General features: G+C 43.1%; 1 protein-coding gene across 1 annotated transcript; it reads left to right on the forward strand.

The window, feature by feature from the left end:
- Positions 1–8914: 8914 nt before the first annotated feature.
- Positions 8915–25831, forward strand: mtnr1ab (melatonin receptor 1A b). The gene is made up of 2 exons (XM_062524510.1): positions 8915–9101; positions 24963–25831. The coding sequence occupies exons 1-2, from the start codon at positions 8915–8917 to the stop codon at positions 25829–25831; spliced, it is 1056 nt and encodes a 351-aa protein (XP_062380494.1).
- Positions 25832–26342: the final 511 nt, after the last annotated feature.

Genomic DNA, 26342 nt, shown 5'->3' on the forward strand with positions numbered 1-26342 from the left:
CATCATACCCCTGACTTAATACTTTGTAGAGCTTCCTTTTACTTTCATTACAGCCATCAATCTGTTTGGATATGTCTATTATAGCGTTGCACACCTAGATCTGGGAATATTTGCCCAATCCTCCGTGCAGAATTGTTAAAATCCAGTCAAATTCTGCAAGGAACGGCGATGGACTGCTCTCTTCAAGTCAATCCACAGATTTTCTATAGGATTTAAGTCAGGGCTCTGACTTTGCCACTCAAGGATATTCACCATCCTATACTTAAGCCACTGCTTTGTTCTTTTGGCAGTATGTTTGGATCATTGTTGTGTTGGAAGGCGAATGACCTGCCCATCTTCAGCTGTCTAGCAGAGGGACACAGGTTTTCCTCAAGAATTTGGGGTGTACTTGGCAGCATCCATTTTCCCTTCTATCCTGACCAATTGCCCAGTCCCTGCTGAAGAGAAACATCCCCACAACATAATGTTGCCCCAACCATGCTTCACACTAGGTATGGTGTGTTTCGGGTGGTGTACTGTGTTTGGTTTTCACCAAACATTGCGCTTGGAGTTCAGTGCAAAAACACATCTGGAATATTCTGCTACCATGTGGAAAAAGCTTTTATGGTCATAAGAGACTAAGATTGAACTTTTTGGAGACTAAGATTGAACTTTTTGGACTGAGCTCCAGGCGCTAACCAAACACAGTATACACACCCAAACACACCCAAAACACACCATACCTAGTGTGAAGCATGGCGGGGGCAACATTATGTTGTGGGGATGTTTCTCTTCAGTGGGGACTGGGCAATTGGTCAGGATAGAAGAGAAAATGGATGCTGCCAAGTACACCCAAATGATTGCGGAAAACCTGCAGCCCCCATGCTAGACAGCTGAATATGGGCAGGTCATTCGCCTTCCAACACGGCAATGGTCCTAAGCATACTGCCAAAAGAACAAAGTAGTGGCTTAAGGATAGGATGGTGAATATCCTTGAGTGGCAAAGTCAGAGCCCTGACTTAAATCCTATAGAAAAGCTGTGGATTGACTTGAAGAGAGCAGTCCATCGCCATTCCCTACAGAATTTGACTGAATTTGAACAATTTTGCACAGAAGATTGAGCAAATATTCCCCAATCTAGGTGTGCAAAGCTATAATAGAGACATATCCAAACAGATTGAGGGTTGTAATGAAAGCAAAAGGAAGCTATACAAAGTATTAAGTCAGGGGTATGATGACTTTTCCAACCCTGTTATTCTAGTTTTTATTTTTTTTATTAATTTTCAGAACTGTTGACTTTTTTTTTCATTATTTTGATGTTGTACAGCTATATTTGTGAATAAAACTGAAAAAGATTGTTTTTAAAATTGGTTTTGATTTCAGGATGTAAGACAAAAAAAGTAACTATTTCAAAAGGGTATGATGACTTTCTATAGGCACTGTATATATATATATATATATATATATTTCACCTGGGCGCTCTCTAAGGAAGAGTGCACATTTTCCTCAACTGTTCTGTACAAGCACTCCTCTTCCCTAAAGGTTTTTCTCACACACAGCTCTAACGCATGAGCTTCTTCTGCCGCTAGCCCCATATAGCAGTCAGAACAAAAGGTTTCAAATAGGACATCGATGTAGAGTTAATTTCATCGATGACGAGATTGCACCAGTGTACTGAAACACTGACTACGACTATATTAACGTCCATTATTGTCTACAAAAGGGGTTTTCTTCCATCATGTAACGAAGATAATGACAGTGATCAGTGAGTCAAATCCCCTAGTCGAGCTATAACTGTAACTCAACTTAACTGTGCATATAAACGTACTGACCGACAAAAAGTCAGAATGAGTAGCCTAATTAAAACTGAAGAGAAGCCAGTGGACAGTGACAATATTGGGGAGAAATTGAGACGTGTGAAACACTGTTTGACTGAAATGGCAATCAGAAGTAATTTGCCACTTAAAGAAAAAAAAGATTAAAATGGTTTGACTAAAACTTGACTAAGACACCTTGTGCTCTCTTTTGACTAAAACTGGACTAAAATGTTGAGTCTTTTAGTTGACTAAAACTTGACTAAAGATGACTAAAGATTCGTTATAAGACTAAGACTAGATTAAAAATAGGTGACAAAATTAATTTACATGTCGATGTCAGAAACATAAAGCAGACCAATGTTTTTTTGTTTATTTTGTTTAGGTAACTCCCACATCTGAATCATACTTGGCTCTAATCCTTTTGATTGATTAAAACCTTGTTTTGATTCCTTAAACGAGAGTATCATATTGACTCAATAAAACATCCAGTGTGGTTAATCCTCTTCAAAAAACCTTTGCCTCAAGTAAAATGTCTTTTATCCGATTCTGAAGTTGGGATTATGTTACAGAATAGCTCTTTCAACAGGGCAAGGGCAAGTTCTGAGGCAATAAACAGAGTACTAAGCTCCTTCATAAGCTGGATATTTGGAAGCCCCCCACCACACCACACACACACACACACACACACACACACACACACACACACACACACACACACACACACACACACACACACACACAAAGGCACATAGACACACATACAGACACACATTTACAGTAACACCTTCCTCACTCTGAACCAGTCATGGCTCATGATCCTCTGCCTTCCCTCAAAAAAGAAAGATAGTACCCGTAAAGATTTTTTTTATCTTACCTTTTCTGCCTCGTCACTTCATTATCCATCCGATGTGAGGCCTCTCTCAAATGAAACATTTTCCCAATCTCTGTGAAGAAGGACTCTTGTGAGTTTACTTTCTCCTTGAAATATGTTTGGTATTCAGTCTGAGCTGAAGCCTTTCAGTACACAGTAGTATTTTTAATGGGTCAATTAATTCCGACTGTGTTATTTGACAGTCTAGACAGACTTCCTTAGAGGGTCAGATGGATCCTCATAAAGCCTCTCTTGCGAGCAGAACATTCTTGATTAGTTGATTAAGTTTTAAATCCCATGCAGGTTTGACCTTTTTTGCCTGTTTAAGTTCCTCACAAAACACACCACACACTTATGGTAGTGCCATTGCAGAAATTAATAACAGTATGACTTTGATATTGTCTGTTTTATGTCTTCCCTCACTTCGAATTCATACAATTTCTTTTTCAGTTATCGCTATTTGATTTTCATTTTGTTTTAGCTCTTTTCCTGACACTTCTACCAAGTTTGGTTCAAGGTTATGTGAGAACAAAAAAGAAGAGTGATTTGTTGACCAGATCTGGCCTCTGTGTTTTTTTCCCGCCTGCCTTCCTCCCTCCTTTGAGGCCTGTCTGCTCTCCCTCTCTCAGCACAGGCGGGCCTGTGTGCGAGATAAGTCCCTCTCTGTCCGTCTCCGAGACACGATAGTGCCTGAACACGCCCATTCATCTCGCTTACGGCTCATGAAAGGAGTCAGCCGGCGAAAAAAAAAGTTTTTGGTGTTTCCATCGAGGTCAATCGACAGCGCCTTGTCTAACTCTGAGCTGTCTCGGCCCCCGTCCCCCCGCATCATCTCTCTCACTCTTTTTCTCAACTTCCTTTCATCTCTCTCTCTTTCTTTCCCCTCTATGTGTCTTTAATCTCTTCTTTTCCTCTGTCTCTCGTCACTTTGTCCTCACTGTCTCTCTCCCTCTCTCTCACTCCTTCTCCCGCTCTATGTTCCTGTGTCTCTCTGTCACTCCGTCCTCAGTCTCTTCCTTTCTCTTGCACTCTCTCTCTCTCTCTGCATCTCTCTCTCTCTCCATCTCTTCCCTCCATCCGGTTTCTAGAACCCATCCATCTTTCCCGATGACTCCCCTCCTTTCCTTCATTATCTCCCCCCCTCCCTCCCTCCCTCCCTCCTCTCCTCTCCTTGATGGCCTCGCTCCTCCTGCTCTCCATCAGGAGGCTGAAATGTATCCCTTGTGTCGGACGTCTTCTCCTCCATCTTACTCTCGCGCTCCATTGAGCCTCGCTTGGCCCGGCTCTCCGTTTGGGCCCCGGTCCAAGCTGATGCATATCAGCAGGGAGCGCGGCGTGCTGTCGTGCTCTGATGTGGCTCCGCAGACTGACCCAAGCTCCTTCCAGCTACCCCTCTCTCTCTCTCTCTCTCTCTCTTTCATTCTCTCTCTCTCTCCGTTCTTCTCTTTCTTTGCCTCTCTCTCTGTCTTCTTTCTCTCTTGTCCTTTCTCTTTCTCTGTGACTCTGTTCATTTCAACCCCTAGACTGTCTATATTTCTCTCTATCACTCCATTCCTCTCTTTCTTGTCCTCTCTCACTCTCTCTTGCTCTCTCTCCTCATTTCAACCCCCTGGCTGCCCCTCTGTCTCTCTCTCTCTCTCCCTCTCCCTTTCCCCCTTGTTACAAGCTTCGTTACTCTTTTCTCTCTCTTTCTCTCGCCTTCTCTTTATTACTCCTAGTTCTACTCTCTTGCTTTCTCACAGGCCCCCTCTCTCCTCTCCCTCTCTCTCTCCCTCTCTCCTCTCTCACTCTCTCTCTCCCTCCCTCAGCATGGCCTTTGAGAGGACTACTGAGTTCAGCGGGCAGGACTGACGACTCATGTGTCAGCCAGCCTCTCTGAGTAACGCCACATGCTGTCAAAACATCAGACCCTTATGTCACAGCGAATCACAAATAATGTGCTATCTAGTGCTCCTTATTTGGGTTGCACTTGCACAGCGAGGCTGTGTTTTTTTCGGTTTTTTTTTCATTTTTATTTTATTCCCCAGTTATTTTCCTCGCACGGAAGACCAAAGCCAGCAGATGTTCTCAGCAGAAAACATTTCAAATAGTCACCAAACCACAAAGCAGGATGGTTTCTCTTTCTCAGCGCATTCATGTTTTTTTTTATTATTTATTTATTTTTTTCCTACTGCAAGGCTCATTTTGAATTCTCAACATCCTACACATTCGTGGACATATGAAGTAGATCTCCATTTCCCTTTCGCGCTCCATCGGCACTTAATTAATACGTCCGATGCGTCGTATCATTTCGATCATTAAATCATCAAGGGCGTCATGTTTGTGGGAGCAGGTCCCATGCAGTCGCTTCTCTTCCCTGCCTGCGTCTCAGTGTTTACTCTCAAACAACAAAGGAGCTCTCTGAGAATGAACTTGCCGCGCTGGTAGCTCGAGTGCTCTAATGATTTATTGATGGCCTCCGTCCTGTATCCACTTTCTCACACCCTCCCGCTATAAAAACAGAGAGAGAGAGAGAGAAAAAAAGAGAAAACACGTGCAAATAAAAATACAAGAGCCCAACGTTTTTCCCTCGACTGTGGGTTAGCTTAGGGTTACATGCCTTTCAATTTCAATACATTTATATCTGACATCCATGCGATCAAGCGCGGGAGGATCCGGGCCGTCTCCGATTCCTTTGAGTGTGACCGAGAAGAGAGACGGAGAAGTAGCATGAGAACCCCTGTGGCCTGTCAGCCCTCTTGTCTACCAAATCCCACAGAAGGGAGAAGCACGGTTCAATTACCATGTTGTGATTTGATTCGTTTTCCCCCCTTTCTGTTTCTGTCTGAGGTAAAGATTACTTTGTTTTGTTGTTAGGTGAAGCATGACAGACAGGTTATGCCTCTTTAAAGTATACATTTGTAATGCCACATTGTACCTGCAGTGACAACCAATGGAGACATAGCAGTGAAGAGAAAAGATGGGCCCTGGGTTGTAATGTCTCGTCTTATATTATTGAAAGGAGTAGTCAAACCTAAAGAGAAGAAATGTCTACATACTGATATTATCACTGGTTGTTATGACTTAGTGGAGAAGAAACATGCCATTATTCTGTCAAGCTCCTGAGCCTTACAGTGGGTGTTTTTGGATGCTTGCACCTGAACAGCCTTCCTTCTCTTATAAGATCTTAATCAAAGAATTGATTATGCAACTGAAAGAATTTACAGAAATGTGAAGATGACCCCCTGACCTGTGTGTAGCGAGCAAATGATATTTTGGCTGTAAAACAGTCTGCAGTGTGTGAATGAGACATAGTCTAGCTATCGCCATAATAAGCTCAATCTTTCTAGATTGAACATTAGCCTGGGGAGTCTGCGCTTTATTTCTACTGCACGAGAGGCGTGATCAATGGGCATACAGTAGTTCAAATGACTCCGTACGCTTGGATAGTCTGATTCAACCAATCAGACCAACGATCCAGGTGCGTCTTTTGGATAAGCTAGTTTGTGATTGGATCCAAAGGTTGTGGACAGAAAGAGGAGCCTAGATGTGTAGGTTTCCAGCCTGAGCTGCTGGGCGAAATCCAAATTTGCCGGTAGGTCAGGCAGGGTTCACCCAGCCTACAAGAGCATGAGAATCTGTGTCATTTCTAGATCATGTTTTGGTTTAAAAAAAAAACAAAGCCGTTTGTTGTGTGAGCTCACCTGTATCTCACACTCTCACGTTGTCGACGCGTCCTGCTTTAATGCTTACATAACGGAGCAATGGGAAGAACAAAAGCAGACAGACACACACACACACACACACACACACACATACCATACCATACCACTATGGCTCGTTAAGCCACCTGCAAAAGTACAGACTGGTCTCGCCAGTTTCTCCACAGCACATAAAGACCAGAGACGTCTCCTACAGATGCAGCTCTGATGGCAGGTGATAACATACTTGGAGAAGGAAAGCGAGTGAGTGAGTGAGTGAGAGAGAGAGAGAGAGAGAGAGAGAGAGAGAGAGAGAGAGAGAGATTTTGACAGTCCTCTCCAGAAAAAAAACGTACGTCTGGGTGTATAGGGGAATCTGTGGCTTGTGCACTGCAGGCGTGCATGATTGATCAAAGGTTTTGGTTTCAAGGTGCTTAGGAGGCGCTCTCTCTCTCTCTCTCTCTCTCTCTCTCTCTCCCCACATCTGATGGGGCCTCCATACTGATTGATTGGGTGGAGAAGGAAATGGTGATGGCCTGTTAATGATCATATCCATTCATTTTTTCCCCTCCCTCCATTCCCTTCCCACCATCATCTCAGCATTTTTTCCCCGTGAACAAATGTGCTAGCAGGCATCATTTGTATGTAAGCTGTCATTCCCCCCCTTCTCTGCTCAGTGTACAGTGCTGAGGGGGGGACTGGAGGAGGAGTATTCTTAATGTGTGCTGATGGTGTGTGTGGGTAGCGGAGCATCAATATACGTGAAGGGCTCTGCTATCTTGATGAATTAGCAAATGCTAAATGCTATCGAATGCTTCCTCATTAAATTGTCTCCTCTCCCAGCAGCTCATTAATCTCTTCCGATCCTCTGATAAGGAAATCATTTCGCTGCACATCCAGGTGTCCCCACACAACTATCCTCATCCTTACCTTTAGAGGTCACACCTATTGACCACCCCCCACCACCACACACACACACACACCCAACAAATGTATGGGTGCCTCACCAGGATGAGCCTTGGCATCAGGATCAGGACGCCTTGCAAAATGTCCTCCTATTCAAAAAGTGCCCTGTAAAGAGAAACAATCTGTCTATTAATTGAAAACGGTACATTACAGTACAGTACAGTAATTACTAAGACATTAGTTGTAAGATTATTTTGCTGTGTGATCACTTGCTGATGAGATATCATTTTGACCCTGAGCGGAAACATAAAGATGAGATTTTTATGAACCCCTGTCATCTCCAGAAGATGAGGATCTCAGGTGCAATAACACATTCAGAAATCAACCTCAGCCCCTGGGCTTTGAAGTTTACGAGGAAAGAGAATAGAGTCACAGCTGCCACCTTTTAAGTCTTCTATATTGTAAAAAGTCTGTGACTTTTGCATAGTACAGACAAATGAGTCCATACATCTCTCAACCACATATGCATACAAATGACCAGGCAGTTGCCAGTTAGTGTGACTGTTTTTGGCATGTACTGTAGATGCTGTAGCCTCTGCTGCCATCTCCAATAATCTGTATATTTTCAAGTCCACAACACCTTCATTAGGCCTAACTGTCTACTTGCAGTGCATTAATTACAATGAGGTGGTAATCTACAGTACATAGTAGCACGGGCGGGATATAATAATTTAATGTCAAAGGTTTTAGTCTTTGGAAAGTCGTAAGACCTAAATGATCCAAGGAGTTACTCAGTGAACCGGTATTAAGAAACATGTAGCCTTCTTAATAAAGACAGGACGATGGTTGGAATAAAACCATGTCGGTGGACCAGAGGATGTATTTCCTTGAGACACGTGCCACATAATGGCACGTGTTTACAGTTAATACAGAATTCTCACACAGGGGAAAAAATGCTTCTCTAACAGAACGACAGGTACCCATTTCCTTGTCATGGGCCTATACTTCCTAAACACTCAAGGCGAATTCAAATGAATAAATCTAACTGGTAATCATGTTATGATCTTATAAATACCGTAGACAATTTTAAAATATAGTATAAAACATATTTTCCAACAGCAAGTCGCAGTTGCTTTATCGTTAGTCTTATCTTCTCCATAAAGCATCGTATCGCGCCAAATTATGAATGAAACAAACATGGGGGAAATAAAGTACTGCGTGAATGGCTCGAAATAATGAATGGATACATGCATAAACGATCGACTGCTCATGTGAGTGCTATGAATGAGTATGTCAGTTGTTGGCGGTGGAGTTGCGATCTTTCACGTTCATCCACTGTGGGGCAGCGTTTCTATAGTCAACAATTATGTGCGCTCGTGGTATTTCAGTGGAACTTAACTTGACGCCGGATCACACACAACAATGTGATGGCAGATACAAAGGTAGACATTTGTGGTCACACGTGTCTGCAAACAGGTATTTAAGTTCTGGTCAGATATTCGCACTATACAAGGACTACACCATGGGAGCCTCGGAGTTCGTTGCTTTTCTTATATTTTTGCGACCTTTACGCGTTGGTGACTCCGAAATACAACAGAAGTCCAATGAAACCCACTTCAGTGATTTATTTTGCAGTATGAGTAAGTGAGGGATACGATAAAATGAAAATAAATGGCAGCCGACTGATGAACAGTTCTTCACTGACCCCGCACGAAGTGACACTGAGTCGCCCTGCATGGGTGCCTCCAACTTTGGGAGGGTTTTTGATTTTCACGATCGTCGTTGACATTCTGGGCAACCTGCTGGTAATTTTCTCCGTGTACAGAAACAAGAAACTAAGGAACGCAGGTAGGTGTTTTTTTCCTCCTCAGCTTGACAAGTTTGTGAACGCACGCCGGGTACGATGGAAGTAGTAAAGGCATGGATTACATTTTGGGAATTGCAAGTGGAGCGCCTTTCAAATGACCGATGAGTAGGATTTATTCACACCGGAAAGTCGTCGGGCTGCGCGTAAATCCAGATGTGACAGTGTGAGAGTGTGGGCAGACGATGCATTTTAGCCTGGGTGACCCTGGGTATGTAGCAACGCGTGGTAAGATTTCGTATAATTGGTCTTGAGAACCTCACAGAAGGAACATTCCTTCACATGTTGTTTATTTCTGTTCGCGCGGGGATTATGATACCCTGAAGAATCAGGAAAATCGCGAAAAGCTTTCAAGCCATTTAATCTAAAGCTGTGAAAATCGTGGTCGGCACGTTTTTTCTCTTCATTGAGGTGGGACTTTAAACATCGTCTTATAGTACAGGTACTATAGATTTCGTTTGCTCGTGAATGTTTACTCCTTACAGACAACAGAAGTGAATGGCGATGCCGTGCGTACATTAGCAGAACATAAACAGTTCAGCGCAAACGAGAGTAGTGAGATGTGACTCCTCGACCCATGGGGTCAGTGTGACGGCTCACATGTTTGCGCAGGTGGCCAAGTGTTTGGGGTGCGTGTTCTGTGCGAATCACTTAATGTTTATAATACGGCAAGCACTGAATTTCACGGATGCCTTCAGTGTGTGATTTGTTCCTCCTAGAGGTAACGTCGACCCTTCGCATAGCTTACTCACCGTTTATCCTCTGGATATTCGCTCTTGCTGGTGCGATGATGGAAAAGCATTCCCAGCGTAGCAAATATTCTTAATTACTTTTCATGTGTTGATATGCAGGATGGAATATGCACTTAGCTGATTTCCTGTCTCATCTTTCGCCACACATATGGTCAATTTACAGTAAACCCAAGGGCAGTGGTCTATTTTGAAGACCTACTATTTCCACAGGAAATGGCATTCTAATTAGGTTGTAACAAGTTATGGTCGCAAAGGATTGTGTTTATACATTGTGTTACTGCAACAAGAAGTGAGGATGGCTTGGCATAAACAAAAGAATGATTTCAAATACTGTAGGTAAAATTCAGCTGTTGCTTACTCAGCATACTTGGCAACTGGATCGCATAAACTCTTTAGATGAGGGCCTGCCACACATTCCTTTGTCCGTGCTGTACATAACAAGACCCTACACACAGGAGGACTCTATGGAACCAGCCTACATGGCCATGTTTTAAGGTGATGCAGGTATTTGGCCTCATATCAAACAGAACCTGCCCCAACCAATCACCCAGTGTTGTGGAGATGAAGCACATTTCCCAGGTGTCACCATCCATATGCCACTCTTTGCTGCCAGTGAAGGCTGTTCCCTCCAACAGCCCAGCCCATTGGGTCCGCACACACAAAACCGCACAAACTCAAGAGCAATGTTACACTGCTGGGGAAGACGTCAGCCACCGTCTTTCGAAAACACTATACACTTTTGAATTTTGCATGACTGGAAAAAGCCCACATTTAAGCCAGCTCATTTGGCTATACGCAGAGACATATATATACGGTTACCGCATTATTATTTAAAGCGCAGAGTGCTTAGAATCGTACAAATGAGTTAAGGGTATAATGGCTGTGTTAATGGGAGAAGCCAGCAAGTAAAAGCTTTTGACGGTTAATGGAATGGATGAAGCACTGCTCTCAGTGCACAAGTACTGCTCTAGATCTTCTTCATGGTGCTGAAATCCAATACTATTTTGATTTCTGTGGCAGCTCTATACGGACAAGGCGTTGCACATCAGCTGCCACGCATGCTTGTCTTCTCCTTCTTATCCAACAGCATGATCAGGATGCCACAAGCACAAAGCAGTCAAAATTCCACCCTCAGGCACTCCACTGGAATCTGTAGAACACCACCGCTTACATAACTACTAAATGATTAACCTACTTCTTTTTTTTCCCCTCTCTGCGTCAACCATGCTGTTACAGGTAGACCACACAATAAGCCGGGTAGATAGTCTCTTAATTGTATCCCCATCACCACTAGCCAGGCTGATTATCTATTCATGATGTGGTTGGTGTGTTTAAAAATAACATATGCTCTGTTTTTTTCTGGAGAAGATGGACAGTGAAGTGGGGTGATCCATGTACTCTTCCCTCTCTCTTTCTCTATGATAGCTGATAAAAAAAAATAAAAAAAAGGTTCCTGTCGGCATAGATTTCAAGGATATTGTCTTCAAGTGACTAACCAGACTCTCAACACGATTAGTGGCGCTGGGCACATTTAATTATGCGTCCCAGTTGGTCACAAGAGGACTATGTTAAGATGGTGCCGTTTCACAGACGTCAGGGAAACGAGGGAGAAAATGTAATAGTTGCACTCAAGAGCACTGCCTACTTCAGTTATTAGTGTGTGTCCTCTTCAAACGTCGAGGACCCCAAGCAATAGAACACCATTAGCTCTTCAAAACCGAATGTAAATGAATTGGCATCAACACTCTTATCGTGGATTGGACATCCATGTGGCTGTTGTTTTCTGTACCTGTATTTTGAGACAGATGCCTTGAAAATGACTCAATGTCTGTTTGAATCAGACTCATTTCACCCCCCATCCCCCCCCCCCCCCTGAGAAAGTTCACAATGTACTTTGATTAGTGGGCCAAATTAACCCAGTAACCATTCCATTTAGCCCCCTACAATAGGTCCTTCATTATACTGGCCTCTTGGGGGTCCATATCCCATGGCCTGTCATGGACTCCAGTGACCCACGAGGAATATGTAATGTGTCTAGCGTCATCACGTGACAAACGCCAAACACCCAAACCCCCCCCCCTTCCTCTTCCTCCACCTTCTCCTCCCCACCATCATCATCCTCCTTGCATGCATGTACAAACAATTCAGCTCACATTGTTCATCAACGGCAACCCCCCCACGCCATCATCTCCCACCCCCTGACTTCGCCTAAACTCCCCCCCCAGTCCGTTTGAGTCGTTCATTTTTGATTAAGCAAACTCTGCCGCCGAGGGTTCGCCTGTGCGCTCCGACACCGCTGCGCGGTCGCTCCTCAGCCCCGGCGCTCCCCGCTGTTCGGTAAAGTCCCGTCTCAGCGAGGATGGCGTAGCGCGAGTGTAATGCCGCCAATCACTGGGGCCCGATGTCATGGAGACGGGCACAGATGAGGCCCGTGTGTCAGGTGGGGGGGGGGGAGGCTCTGTGGAGCGGCAGAATGCCTCCTCTGTGTATCTTTAAAGAACTCATCTATCACAGTTAAAGAGCCCGTTTAGCTAATCTTCCTCTTCCTCCGCGTCCTCTTCTTTTGCTTCTTCTCTTTCATCTTGATCCTTTGCATCCTCTTCTTTCTCTTCTCTATCACTTCTCTTTCTTTCTCCTCTCCATCCTCTCTTTCTCCTCTTTCTCCTCTTCCCTGTACACTCTTTATATCCCTTTTTCTTTTCTCTCTCTCTTTCACTGTGCACTCTTTCTTCTTCTTTCTCTGTCTTCTTCCAGTCTCCATCTTTCTCTATCTCTTTCCACTTTCTGTCTATCTATCCCTCCTCTTCTATCTATCTCTCTGCCTCTCTTTCTTCCTTTAGTTGGTCTGACTAGAGCCTAGGGCAATCTTATTAAGTATAGCTCGCTGTTCATTCAAGAGTAGCTGCGCATTAGCCATACACTTTCTCTGATGGGGATAGGGCTATTCTCTCGCTTTGTCAGTGCCATGGGAAAAGACCATCATTGAAACTGCAGTTCAGGGGTGGGTTTCATAAAAAAAAAAAACGCATCTCTCAGCATTTTATAAAGACTTGAAAAGTATATTTTACTAAAGTAACTTACTTCCTACACATACTTCTCAAGTCAGCTCTTAAAGAGCTCCCTTGAGAGAAACATTGCGATCTATACTTTAAGAAGCTGAATCTATGTTTTTTTCGACCTTGATGATTGTTGCCATGCATAACAATGTAGGGTAAGGTATACAGTAAGTGAAAGTGGTTTTGACCACTGACTTACTGAAGTATTTATCACAAAAATACACCTTAGCTAAATTCCAGAAAATGTGTGGAAGAAAAAGAATATTTAATTTATAGAATTGTACAGTATGGCAAACTAAGAATCAAAACAGTAGCCATAGTAAACTGTGTGACCTTGTCACTCTGTATAATTAAAATTCATTTCATCCTTCAACTTACAGTTCAAAAGACTGTCATCACAGTTATTCATATTTTTAGTCAAAGCAACATATAGCACAGGCAAAGTCTGCCTTTTATCAGAGGGCATGCTGTGTTTTTAGCTGTTCCTTGGGGATTCTTTTTTATAAAATCATTTCCTTTTGAAAACAGCGAAAGGAAAGGAGATACAAGATGACAAATCTGTCAAAAGAGCTGGCATATCAGCCGTCTCTTCTGGGTCGTCCCTAAAATCATTGTCGGAGGCTAAACCTCCGCTATTGCTACACGCAGGAGTCTATTTTTTGGGATGGTTGTGGGCTTGAACAGGTGGCTGGATATCAAATGTCAAATCTCTTTTCCTGATAAGGTCCCACAAAGGTCTCATTCTTCGCCTCAGAGATATTGCCAAATTATGAAAGCTGATGTTGGTTGGCGGACACATATTGCTGCTGCGACTCTTCTGTCATTACTGGAATGTAGACAATTGACCTTATCTGCCTCAGGACGAAAAAGAAACGACTAAGAAAGAAAAACAATACTTTGCGAGTTTCGAGATAGCTGAGCTAATTAAATGGTTGTCATACTGGGCATTCTTAACGTTCAGAATGAGGAGGACAGATGGCATGCTGGTTTCACTTACAGCCCTGACCACATGGTTTCTCGAGACTCCAACCACATTAGGCGTTTTCAAGCGTATTGCAATTGTGAGAAATCTGGTGTGGTGTGTCCTTGTAGACCATGTGCATTCAGTTCTGTAGAGACACTGCAGGGCCCCCACACACTCTCTGTGCTGGGAGCAGTCAGTGAGCCTGGTGGCCTTTAGAGACATTCTAGCTTAAGAGCTGACAAGCTGCTGTCCACTGGTGGTGTTTGTGTGGCTGACTATGATACTGTTTTGTTAGCTGGCACTACAACAGCATATATATATAAGCTTGCCCAGTGCAATGTAATATGCACAGCAATAATGAAGACCAGCTTGTGCCAGACGCGGCATCATACATGAAATATGCTCTTTCCTCGTCTTTGGTAATGAGATATTTCAGTGCTCTTGAGCACACTTGATCCTTAAGAAAGACGCGGGCCAAGCCACAGCACATCGTAAATGCACGCGCACCAGGCAGATTTAAATGCAGTCGACTGGCTATCCTAAATCAAGTCGTGGTTGTTTTGCGTAGTCCCGTCAGCTGGCATTATTTCCCAGACTAATGTATTACACAGCAGTGAATGTCATAGACAAAATGGTCTCCAGAACATAATAGAATGATCCAACAGAACCTTTGACCTTAATCAAAAAAATACTGCTGTTTTTAATTTCTCTGCTGGTTGTGATGCCTCACATGACTTGAGTCAGACGAAAGGCAGGTATCTGTCACCGTAACAGTAACATATGTAGGCAGGCAGTGCTGCCTGATACATCACAGACTTTGGTTTCAGTTTGCGGCCCTGAGCCAATCGTACACACATTCTGACTTTGATTTGTCACTTGAGCAGTGTTGGGTCAGTGTTCAACACCTTCCCTCTCCGTTTGTTCGTCGTGTTGTTTGGTTAGCGCGAAACAGCAAAACAAGGACTCCCTGGGTGGGCCCCCTCGTTTCAACCTGACTGATGACAGCGGCCGCGGTGCCGACTTAAGAATGTATTCATCATCCTCGAGATTAATTGAAACATCATATTCGATTTCCACTTCCTGACCAAATAAACAAGTTCTGACATCTGAGTCGGAACGCCGCTCTCTGTTGGGAGCCCGAGCTGTTTGAATCCCATTACGCCGGTCCGTGGACGGCCCCCGAATCCCATCTATTTGCTGAAGTCAGTGTTTTCCTCCTGCTCCGCCGCATGGATTGTGAGCAGAGCTCGTCAACAGGAAAATTGTAAAGTAATTAGATCCCACTCTTTCCACCTCTGCGAAGAGAATAGACCCCCCACCACACACACACACACACACCCTGCCTCGCCAACATACACACAAACACACACACAAACAAACACACACACACACACACACACACACACACACACACACACACACACACACACACACACGCAGGTTTCAAATAAACACAGTCAAAATTGACTTCATGCTCAGTGCATTTGTGTGGGCTGCCCATAATTGTTTCTCAAAGCAAATCATCTTCTGATGACGAACTTGCGCGTTTGCACTGGGGTTGAATTGTTAATTCTCTCCCTTGGATTACATTATTCAGAGTGCACCCCATCTCTTATTGTCTCTTGATACGCCAGGCCAATTTGACGCTGTGAAGTTTAAATCACCTTTTTATTTCAGCATGGCATCTTTTCATCATGTTTTCAGTGAGTTGCGAGAGAGTTTTTAAGACTTTCAAGGGCAAATCGCTTCTGAAAGCGTGAAGTATCTCTTGACAGTGTCAGCTGAGGTTTCTACAGTAGGTCTTCAGGGCCACACTCGGTACAGTACGGCAAAGACATGTACAGCGTTTGGCCCTTAAGGTTCTCTCCGGTTCCCTGGTGTTCCGTGGAGGTCCTGGGGGCCTCTCTCTTTCCCTTTCAGGGGCGCGTAAAAGCCCCATAAAGTACCAGTCGGTCTCTTTGCCTCCGCGCTGAATGTCTGCACTTGCTCCTGCTCTCAAAAGACCCCATGAGTTTAGCTGCATGTCTCTTTCAGTGTGTGAAGTGGAGAAGAATAATCCCGACCAAAGGTTTGCCCCTCAGCTTATATGCTATTAGTGGCATTAGCCTGCTCACTGGGGAGAGGCGACAGGCTGGCACAACCTCTTTCTTTCATCCTTTCTTTCTCTCTATCTATCTTTCTTCTTCTCCTTTTTATCTTTCTTTCTCTCTTTCTTTCTTTCTTTCTTTCTTCTTCTCTTTTTTATCACTTCCTTTCTCTCTTTCTTTCTTTCTTCTTGAGTTTTCATTTCATCCTGTCTTTCTATTTATCATTCTTCTTCTCCTTTTTATCTCTTTCTTTCTTTCTCTCTTTTTTCTGTCTTTCATTCTTTCCTTCTACCTTTTTTCTTTTTCTTTTTGTCTTTGTATCTTTCGTTCTCTCTCTCTCTTTCTCTTCTTATCTCTTCCTGTCTTTCCCAGCCTCAGTGCTCTCCCTCCCTCACATATTGCCTTGCCTCTGAACTCCCCGCTACCTCAACAGTCTCGGAGTGACAGCCCAGTAATGGCTGCTGGACTGAATGAGTCGTGTGTCACGTAGTAACGATCTCTCTCCATGCCCTGCGCGCACTGCGTTAATTTGTGGAGTAAGTTGTGTGGTATTTATAGAGCAGCCATTAATGTGATCTTCCATAGCATCTTTTCTGACCTTCGCCATTTAAGATCAGTTGTTCGTCACATCTATTTTCCACTCTTTCATCATGTGAGGCCATCTTCCAGTCATTAAATCTGGTTAATGCGTAGGACACACTTTTGATGATCTATATATCACATTGTGTGATTTGTTTGAACTGTTTCGGCAAAAATAATGATGTACCATGTAGGCTAAACTAACTTTTTTTTACTGAATTTGGCCTGTGCACTGCACTGTGAACTGGAGGGACTGGACATGTGTACAAATACATCATGTTTTCAATGTCACACATTTTTGTCTAGCACATTTTGCTAGACAATACATGCTGAAGGCATATGAACTAAAGTTGATCATGTGATAGACTATAACAGAGTTTCACTCACTCAATAGTGCTTTCTTTTGAGTGTTGTTGTTTGACTCATTGTACTGCTGTATGCTGTCTTTTGATCATCCAACATTGTTGGAATGATTGGCAATGCAATGTTCCAACAATCAGCTTGTTACACATTTTGTGAACCAAAGAAAACAGTGCTTAAGATACCACAGTTTCAAATGTGTTTTGATGTTAGCAGTAGAGAAAAATGCTTGGTTTTTGATAAGGGCATGTAATGTACTTTCTGTAGGAATCTAGAATATTATTCTCATCACCTTTATCTACAGTGCAATATCCAGAGAGTGGGGCACTGCACAGTAAAGTTTTCAAGAGATTGCATTCATTCTTACAGTGATTCAAAATATTGCAACTACTGGCAACATCGTTTGCTGCTTGAGAGGAATATAAAAGTTTCTAAAAGTATTTTATCATCTTGGATGTACGTCTAGGAGAGGTGATTTTTCCATACCATCTCAAAAACTGCAGTAAGCCTTTGATGAGAAACATCACTAAAAGATCATAGAACTGTGAACATTGGGACATTGAATGCAGGCTTCTTTTAGGACTAACACCAGAATATCTCTTTAATGTTTTTTCCCAGTGATGGCTATATCCTTGCATTATATCTTAATGTCTGTAGTGTGGCTTGTCTTCATCTTCCAAGTGAAAGTGAGAATTCTGAGGACTAAATCTCCCATTGAAACCTTATCCTTTAACAAAACAAATCAAAGGCCTTTCTGGGGAGCTGTACCTCAAACTAATAAAGCCATTGAGTAGATGTCTGATTTTCCATCTGTGTGAACACTGAAATAATCCATTAGACAGCTGTGAAATCTTAAATGACAGTTCTCTATAGGGAGATCTGTCACAATGCTATTGAAGTGACTTTACATTTAGAAAATGTGAAAACACAAGTTCAGCTTTATTTATAGGCTCCAGGAAATAGTTTTTTCCCCCCATCAATTCCATCTTCATGGTTGGGTCGAGCCAAATTGGGCAAATTTGAGGCCAAGGTAATGACGGAGAACTTGACCTCATTTATCGGCCAAGTCACAAATCACCTCCAACCGATACAATGAAACTCTGAGAACACAATCAGAGAGGCTAGACCAAGGAGTCCTTCCCGGTTACCATGGCGCTCTAATGGTCTAAATTTAGCCTTTTCGTTCTTTTTGTTTATTTAGGGGTTTTTTTTTGCCTCCTGCACGTTTCTCAGTGGCACGGCATCAAGGAACGATGTGCCCGCAAATGAGGAGTTTTCCTCCTAATTCTGTCTCCTGCCAGTGCTGTGGGAAATACAGCGCTAATGACCAGCCTGTTAGCGTGACGGAGGGAGGGGGGGGGGGGGGGGGGTCAGATTTGGAGGAGCGACTGGCAAAACCTGAGCGATTTTCAAGAATGCGCTTCGGCCGGCCTGTTGCGGCGGCGGTGAGTGGGCAGTAAAGGGGGTCAAGGGACAGCTAGGTCAGGTCAACAGGTCACAAAAACATTAGCAAGCCAGACAAACAACAACAACATGTCAGAGACCTGAGTGAAATGCTAAGTGATTATTGCCTGCTCTTGTTTATTTGTATTCTTTCTCTCTTTTCTCTCTCTCTCTCTCTCTCTCTCTCTTTGTTTTTTTATGAGTCTACTCTGCTTCTTATGGAGCATCTTCAACACTCACAATGTGACATGAAGGAGCCAGGGAACGGAGCAATAATGAGCACATGCATGACATTTCCAGACACTCCCATACTGGTTCCCCGAGAGTGCCTCCAGGCCACGGGCTGTAGCCCAGAGAGGGCACCGTCAGTCGGGGCTTAACAGTAATGAGGGAAGACAGATGGGTAGAGAAAGTTCTAGGTCACCAATGTTCAGGTCATACGACATGCTTCATGTTCTCTGAGAGAGTTTGGGGCTGTTCCCTTAAAGTTCATGTTGTTTAAAAAAAATAAAAATAATAATTATGTTTTTTTTTTTCTCCGTGCGTAAATTCTTCACATGCCTGCACAACCTGATAACATGTAGAACAACAGAACAGGCATATATACTCATATATATGCCTGTATGTATGACTACAAGAACCCAAAAGTTTAGAGAGGAGTTATAAGAGAAGTGCTTTGGAGTGGTAAACATCATATGACAATGGCAGGTGCAACACAAATCCTTATAATAAGAAGAGCAGCTGACAGGCTCTGGAGGCATATAGAGGCGCTAAATGTCATGCTGTAAGAAAACCGACATCGGCATCGCCTTCCAGCGCTGACTCAGTCCTGGCACAGGTGTAAGGTTTCCGTCAGCTTAAAGCATAAGCCATTGTTGTGAACTGTTGGCCTACTCGCCATACTGCGAAAAAGTTTGAGGGTTCAGATCCGTGCCAGAACTAAAAACGGAGACTTGGCTCGACTCATATAGACGATCCTAGTCTGACTACAGTCTGACTACAGACTGCCTTACATGGCACACACCATGGGTTGTGATTGTGTGCATATGCATGATTTGTGTTAAAGAAATTATTATGTTATTATCATTGTTAAGGACATTTAGGTGTGTCTCATGTCTCACATATTATTTTGCAATGTCTGCAATATATCATGTATACGTGCACTACTGATGCCAAGAGTATTCTTGCCAACATTGTTCTTGTTTACGTCAAAGGAAACAGATGTACCTGCAAAAGCAGGATATGGTTGATAGGACGAATAATTACAAGACCGCTTCTTCTAATAAAAGAACTACCCAGAGTTTCAGAGGACAGAGACTGTTTAGCAGGGAGGGGGAATCCTCCTGTCTGAACGCTCTCTCCTCTCGGCCAGAGTAAAAACATACTACTTGTTGTGGTTCTTGTGTCTTAAAATCTTAAATACTTGGAAGATTTTCCTAACATTTTGATCCTTCGATGCCGGATGCCAATACATTCAAGATCCTGGGACTGCTCGTCGAAAGTTGAAGACTGTGGCCACAGCCCGCGGTTTAGGACCGTGGAAGAAAAAGCTGACGACGACCAGCCCCCGGCGATTGGATTGAAGGCATTTCGACGAACAACAGAGCAGAACCATAATAGTGTGAGTATAAAAATCCTAGGTTTTATTAAAAAGGGAAAGATCGCATTAAGTTGCTGTTCCCTTATACAGCTGTTAAAAGATAAACTTTCCAGGGGGATCGAGTCCCGGGGGCTCGAGTCCAGCCTGAGGTAAAAGGTGGTCCGGGACCACTTAGTTTATCTAAAAGGGGTCCGCGGGGCCGCCTGAAATCGAGAAAAAATGTAAAAAAAAATATATAAAAATGAAAAAAATAGAAAAAAAAGACGTTTGAGTCCCACCTTTAAAAAAGGGGGTTAGAGTCCCACCTTAAAAATAGGGGGTTAGAGTCCCGCCTGAACTATCAAATAGGGGTTAGAGTCCACTATATTGATAATAGAGGGAAAGAAGGAGTGTGACTGAGAAGTGTGTGTGTGAAGGGATTGTCTGTGAGTTAAAACGAACAATAGAGCCTGTGAGAGATAAAACACCCAGGGGAAGCCGGACTACGGTCTAGAAGCTCGCTTCCCAGGCTTGTTGTTTGCCCTAAGAGGACGACACAGATCAACCCCTTATTTGTAGACATGGGAAACACTCAAAACACTCAAAACAAAGAAAAAGTTTTGAAAGGCGATGCCAAATTTATGGCTCGAGTCCATCCAGGACATGAAAATTGGCTACCACGTTGGAAAGATAAATTCGAATTTGAAGGCAAATTAACAGTTCCTAACTGTTCTAAATTGCTGCGCGACGTACTAACGCACCACTCTAAAAAGAAGGGTGGATTAAAAGCGCATCATCAAAAAGAAATTGATGCGGCCAAATTGTGGTTGGAGGAGGCAAAAAAGCGTGAAAATAAAATAAAAGAGCGAAAAAATTGCACTGTAGCATATGTTAAAGAAGACAATATGCCAGGCGTCTCACCTCCTCCCTATAACCCACAACCACGACTGGCTGCAGCAGCACAACCGGCACCCCCGCCTTCCCCCGCTCTGGAGGAAGCATCCCCTCCCTCACATTATGATAAAACTCCGGATTGGCCCCCACAGCCACCGCGGGTGGAGGCATTTCCAATGATAGAACTGCCTAATCCAACATTTAGGTCAGATCAAGCCGTAAATGATGCCAATCCACGCTTAATGTATGTCTATAGGACATGGACACAGGAAGATGTTAAAAAAGCGGTAGAGGAAATTCCGTCACATAAAGCCCAAATGAATGAATTTTGCGACGAAATGAAAAGCATAATAGCGGTGTACCACTTAAATGGTTTCGAGGTCGAAAGGATGTTTCGATGCAAAATGGGTTCCGATTGGAGCCGTGTTAAAGATAGCTTCGTAGCCCATTTGAATGGTACAGCGCATGCCTCTGGCTCTGCTGATCTTACTCAGCAAATCCAAGCCTTGGAGAATAAATGTAAGGAAGTTTTTAGAAAACATTGCGATTACACTAAAATACACGCCACAACACAAAAAGACGATGAGGATGTTTGGGAGTTTAGAGACAGATTTGAAAAAGTCTTTAAAGCTTATAGTGGTCTGAAGTCAGAATGTTATGAAGATAAGACAATTTATAAACAACAATTGAAGCAAGCATTACTTCAGAGTTTCAGACCAGAAATAAAAGAATGGATAGAGAAACATTTTGTTACTTTCAGAACAGCAGAACTGCCAGAATTTATGGAACAAGCTAAACATGCAGAGAAAACAGTGAAGAACAAAAAGAAAGAAAAAGAAAAGAAAGACTCAGAGAAATTAGTGGAAGCATTTGTGATGGCATTACAAGGCAATAGGCCAATGCAGAAAAAATGTGAAAATGACGGTGATGATAGCAACAAGTGTTATAAGTGTGGGGGTCGCGGGCATTGGTTTCGCGACTGCGCCACCAAAGATGAGAAAGAACAAAGATACGATAGAGAGTATGTAAATGGAGAAGGAGAAGAGCTAGAAATGTGTGAGGAATTTCTAGACTATAGCTGATGTGTGTTTAAATTACTAAGAAAATTATAGCCTAAATATTAAACTAAATATTTGAATTCTGCTGAAATTGCGTTTTCAAACATAAAACAGTTAATTGCTAGGTCCACTGTTTTAGCACTGCCTGATTACTCTAAACCATTCATACAAATGTTGATGTAAAAAAATGGTTTCATGACCACGGTTTTGATACAACAATGGGAAGCTAAAAATAGACAGTGGCATTTCACTCTTCACAACTGGACCTTGTGGCGAGAGCCACCCCCGTGTGTGCAAGTTGTGCCTGCCACTGCAATGGCAGTACAAACTTCTGTTGAAGTTGTGCTTTTTCACCCATTGACTGTGAAAAGTCCCACATGCCGTCTCCCTATTACTGTTACAAACTAACATGACATTCTTATCTCGTATGACAGTATTGTTATCACAATCACACATTAAATATGGTGTAAACGAAGCAGCTTATGCAGTGACTAACTGCTAAATTAAAGTTAAACTTTTGTCTGCCACATGCTCTGCACAGGTAGCATGTGAGTTTTTTGCGAAAAAGGAAGTGACAATATACACAGACAGCCAATATGCCTTTGCTGCATCAAACATTGCCGAAATCAATGTATAAATGGGTAGCTATTTTGAGTCATGGGCAGAGCCATGTCTCAACAGGAGGGATGTGTGCACTAGTAGACAAACACTATGCAACATATGGATTTATAAACTAACTACTCACAACATTTTTGCCATCAGTGCATTTTATGTAGAAACATAATTCACAGGGCAGATTGTATATTACGCCTGATTTCTCTCATAGTAAAGCTACACCTGATGATGATGTAGGAGTAGTGGAGCAACTGATTAAAACACTGTGTTCAAAGGAATATGTAGACACGGATACTGCTCCCTCTCTCTCTGTTTCTCCACAGGATCCCAGAGTGAAACCAGGAGACTGTGTTCATCAAAGTCATCAAGAAAAAGTGCTGGTCCGATCCACGTTGGGAAGGGTCCCACCGAATCATCCTATCTACACCCACTGCAGTGAAGATGGAGGGCCAGACCACTTGGACGCATCTCTCTCACTGTAAGGTTCGGGACCTTCCAGTCAACCGCTGAGGAGGGGAAGCCCGACTCCAAAGGGGATTAGAGGTTTAGAATCTAGTCGTCTCAACGTCGGTGAAGATCTTGGATCCTCCCAAGCTTAGTGACGATGCCTTGAGGTAACAGACTTTTAGTGTTGAGGCTGGCCCTTGGAGCGGCTATCACGCTCACCTTGCTGACACTTGTTACAAAGACTGAACAAAAAAAACTTTTTTCTTGAAAGACAAAGGAAGCCGAAACAAGAGTTGGATTTTGTCAGAGGATCTGCATACCTACAACATCACACATGTGTATCACTTCTGATTTGCAGAATGTGTCTGATTGCTATGTGTGTTCTCTGATGCCAATATCTGCTTCTCACCCCCGTTTGATAGCCGTAAAAATTCCTTCTGTACAGAGTTCATGTATAGGTTAATGTCTCTTATGATAATTCTCACATGAAAATGTTTAAAGATGGCACTAACACGACCTATGTCTGTGCAGTGACACACCCTTTCAAATACATAAAGTCCCACTGAAATACAAAATTCCCACTGATATAGCCCATAAAAATAAAAGTATATGTGTAGCAGAAGGTAAGTTTCTCCTCTTGCTTGTGTACACAAGTGCCGCTGCTATGGCAGGGTAATGGAAGAATTTTTCCTTAAATGGTTTTCTCCTCAAAATAAGATCAATCATGACTGAGGTTTTCCGTTAAGGTTTTCGCTTCCATCAAAAGGTTTGAAACTTGCTATTCAAGTTGGTAAAAAATTACTACATGCTTTGATTTTATGTGTGAGGTTGGAATAAGGATCTGTTTAGTGTGAAGACATACAGTACATGTTGTAATTCTTTAGTTTTAGTTAAGAGTTGAATCTGTTTGGTTTTGCAGTTGACATTGATAGTTGAACAGCTTAAATAGATTTAAGTTTGGTTAATTATTAACATGAATCCATGTCTGTATTATTATTGATCAAAAGCTGAATATTGAAGTGAAATGTAATGGTTAAATTGATTAACCTCATGAACAGCAAAGAAGTTGTTACAGAAAATGTATCAATGGATCAAATGATTGTGAAGTTACCAATGATAAACAGGAGGGAAATGTTAAAGAAATTATTATGTTATTATCATTGTTAAGGACATTTAGGTGTGTCTCATGTCTCACATATTATTTTGCAATGTCTGCAATATATCATGTATACGTGCACTACTGATGCCAAGAGTATTCTTGCCAACATTGTTCTTGTTTACGTCAAAGGAAACAGATGTACCTGCAAAAGCAGGATATGGTTGATAGGACGAATAATTACAAGACCGCTTCTTCTAATAAAAGAACTACCCAGAGTTTCAGAGGACAGAGACTGTTTAGCAGGGAGGGGGAATCCTCCTGTCTGAACGCTCTCTCCTCTCGGCCAGAGTAAAAACATACTACTTGTTGTGGTTCTTGTGTCTTAAAATCTTAAATACTTGGAAGATTTTCCTAACAATTTGTTATTCTCTGTTTGTTTATTGGGGCAGTGAACATATTTGTGCTTATTCAGGGCATTGCTGAATGTGTTCATGTTGTTTATCCAGCAAAACACTAAGCACGTCTTTGATGAACTGACTTCAACAGAGACGCTGTGAACTTTTTGGTTTGTGTCTCCCACATGTTTAACTGAGATTTGTAATGGATGTTGGCTGTGACTTTTTTTGCAGTGACTTTTTAAAAGCATGTGAAGCATATTTGAACATATTTAATGTCTTTATATATGTCAAAACATATAGAAAAATATGTTTAGAATACAGAACATGAGTAATGAAAACTATTCATGTATAGTGTCATCTACTGTAACAATATAAGAACTCTCACTATACTAACAATAACTGATCATATGATTGCTAAATGGCAATGTATCATATGATTGCTAAATGCTAATGTATCATATGATTGCTTAATGCTAATGTATTGCTCTGACTTTACCTTGGTGTGTTTCCCAAGGAAACATATTCGTGGTGAGCCTGGCCGTAGCGGACTTGGTGGTGGCCGTGTACCCTTACCCCCTGGTGCTGGTGTCCATCTTCCACAACGGGTGGAACCTGGGCTTCTACCACTGCCAGGTCAGCGGCTTCCTGATGGGCCTGAGCGTCATCGGCTCCATCTTCAACATCACGGGCATCGCCGTCAACCGCTACTGCTACATCTGCCACAGCCTCAAGTACGACAAGCTGTACAGCGACAAGAACTCGCTCTGCTACGTGCTGCTCATCTGGCTGCTGACGGTGGTGGCCATCGTGCCCAACTTCTACGTGGGCTCGCTGCAGTACGACCCGCGCGTCTACTCGTGCACGTTCGCGCAGTCGGCCAGCTCGGCGTACACCATCGCCGTGGTCTTCTTCCACTTCCTGCTGCCCATCATGATCGTCAGCTACTGCTACCTGCGCATCTGGATCCTGGTCATCCAGGTGCGGCGGCGGGTCAAGCCCGAGTTCCGGCCCAAGCTCACGCCGCACGACGTGCGGAACTTCGTCACCATGTTCGTGGTGTTCGTGCTGTTCGCCGTCTGCTGGGCGCCGCTCAACTTCATCGGCCTGGCGGTGGCCATCAACCCGGCGCGCGTGGCGCCGCTCATCCCCGAGTGGTTCTTCGTCTCGAGCTACTTCATGGCCTACTTCAACAGCTGCCTTAACGCCATCGTCTACGGACTGCTCAACCAAAACTTCAGGCGCGAGTACAACAAGATTATCGTCTCGCTTTGCACAGCCAAGATGTTCTTCCCCGACAGCTCCAACGACGCCGCCGAGCGCATCAAGAGCAAACCGTCGCCGCTGATGACAAACAACAACCAAGTTAAAGTAGACTCGGTCTGAGCCGCGAGCAGCAGTCACTGTGAGAATGAAAACATACCAAATACCCATCTCAGACGTTTGACTATTTATACACAAAACAAATATGGGATGCACAGTGTGTGTGTGTGGGTGTGGGTGGGTGTGTGTATGTGTGGGTGTTTGTGTGAGTGTGTGTATGCGTGTATGTGCGCATGTGTGTGTTTTCTTCTTTTTTTTGACAAAATGTGCTTCTGAAAAGGTGCGTTGCAGTCAAGTACAGTATTTTCATGTGTCTCAATGTTTACAGTAATTAACAACAACCTAGGGAAAAAGAACATTTTATTTATTTTGAGAGATGTATGTATAACTGGCAGTTGATCCTCATCCCCAGACAATGTTTTTATGAACTCATGAACACATCTTCCTGTAATGACAAATATGACAACAATGACATGACATAACTCGTGAGACTACTGAGTGATCTGGTTACTGTGAGAACTATGAGAACAATCTTCCTCTGTGGCAAAGATAGACTACCTGCTCCTACAGTATG

This window comes from Sardina pilchardus, chromosome 21 (assembly GCF_963854185.1).
Source record: "Sardina pilchardus chromosome 21, fSarPil1.1, whole genome shotgun sequence".
In the NCBI taxonomy this organism is placed as follows: domain Eukaryota; kingdom Metazoa; phylum Chordata; class Actinopteri; order Clupeiformes; family Clupeidae; genus Sardina; species Sardina pilchardus.

What these genes read in the sequence shown, in the direction of transcription:
- mtnr1ab (XM_062524510.1), top strand. Translation starts at nt 8,915, where the DNA reads ATGAAAATAAATGGCAGCCGACTGATGAACAGTTCTTCACTGACCCCG. An exon ending in CAAGAAACTAAGGAACGCAG is followed by an intron (nt 9,102 to 24,962) that starts GTAGGTGTTTTT and finishes GTGTTTCCCAAG; the next exon opens with GAAACATATTCGTGGTGAGC.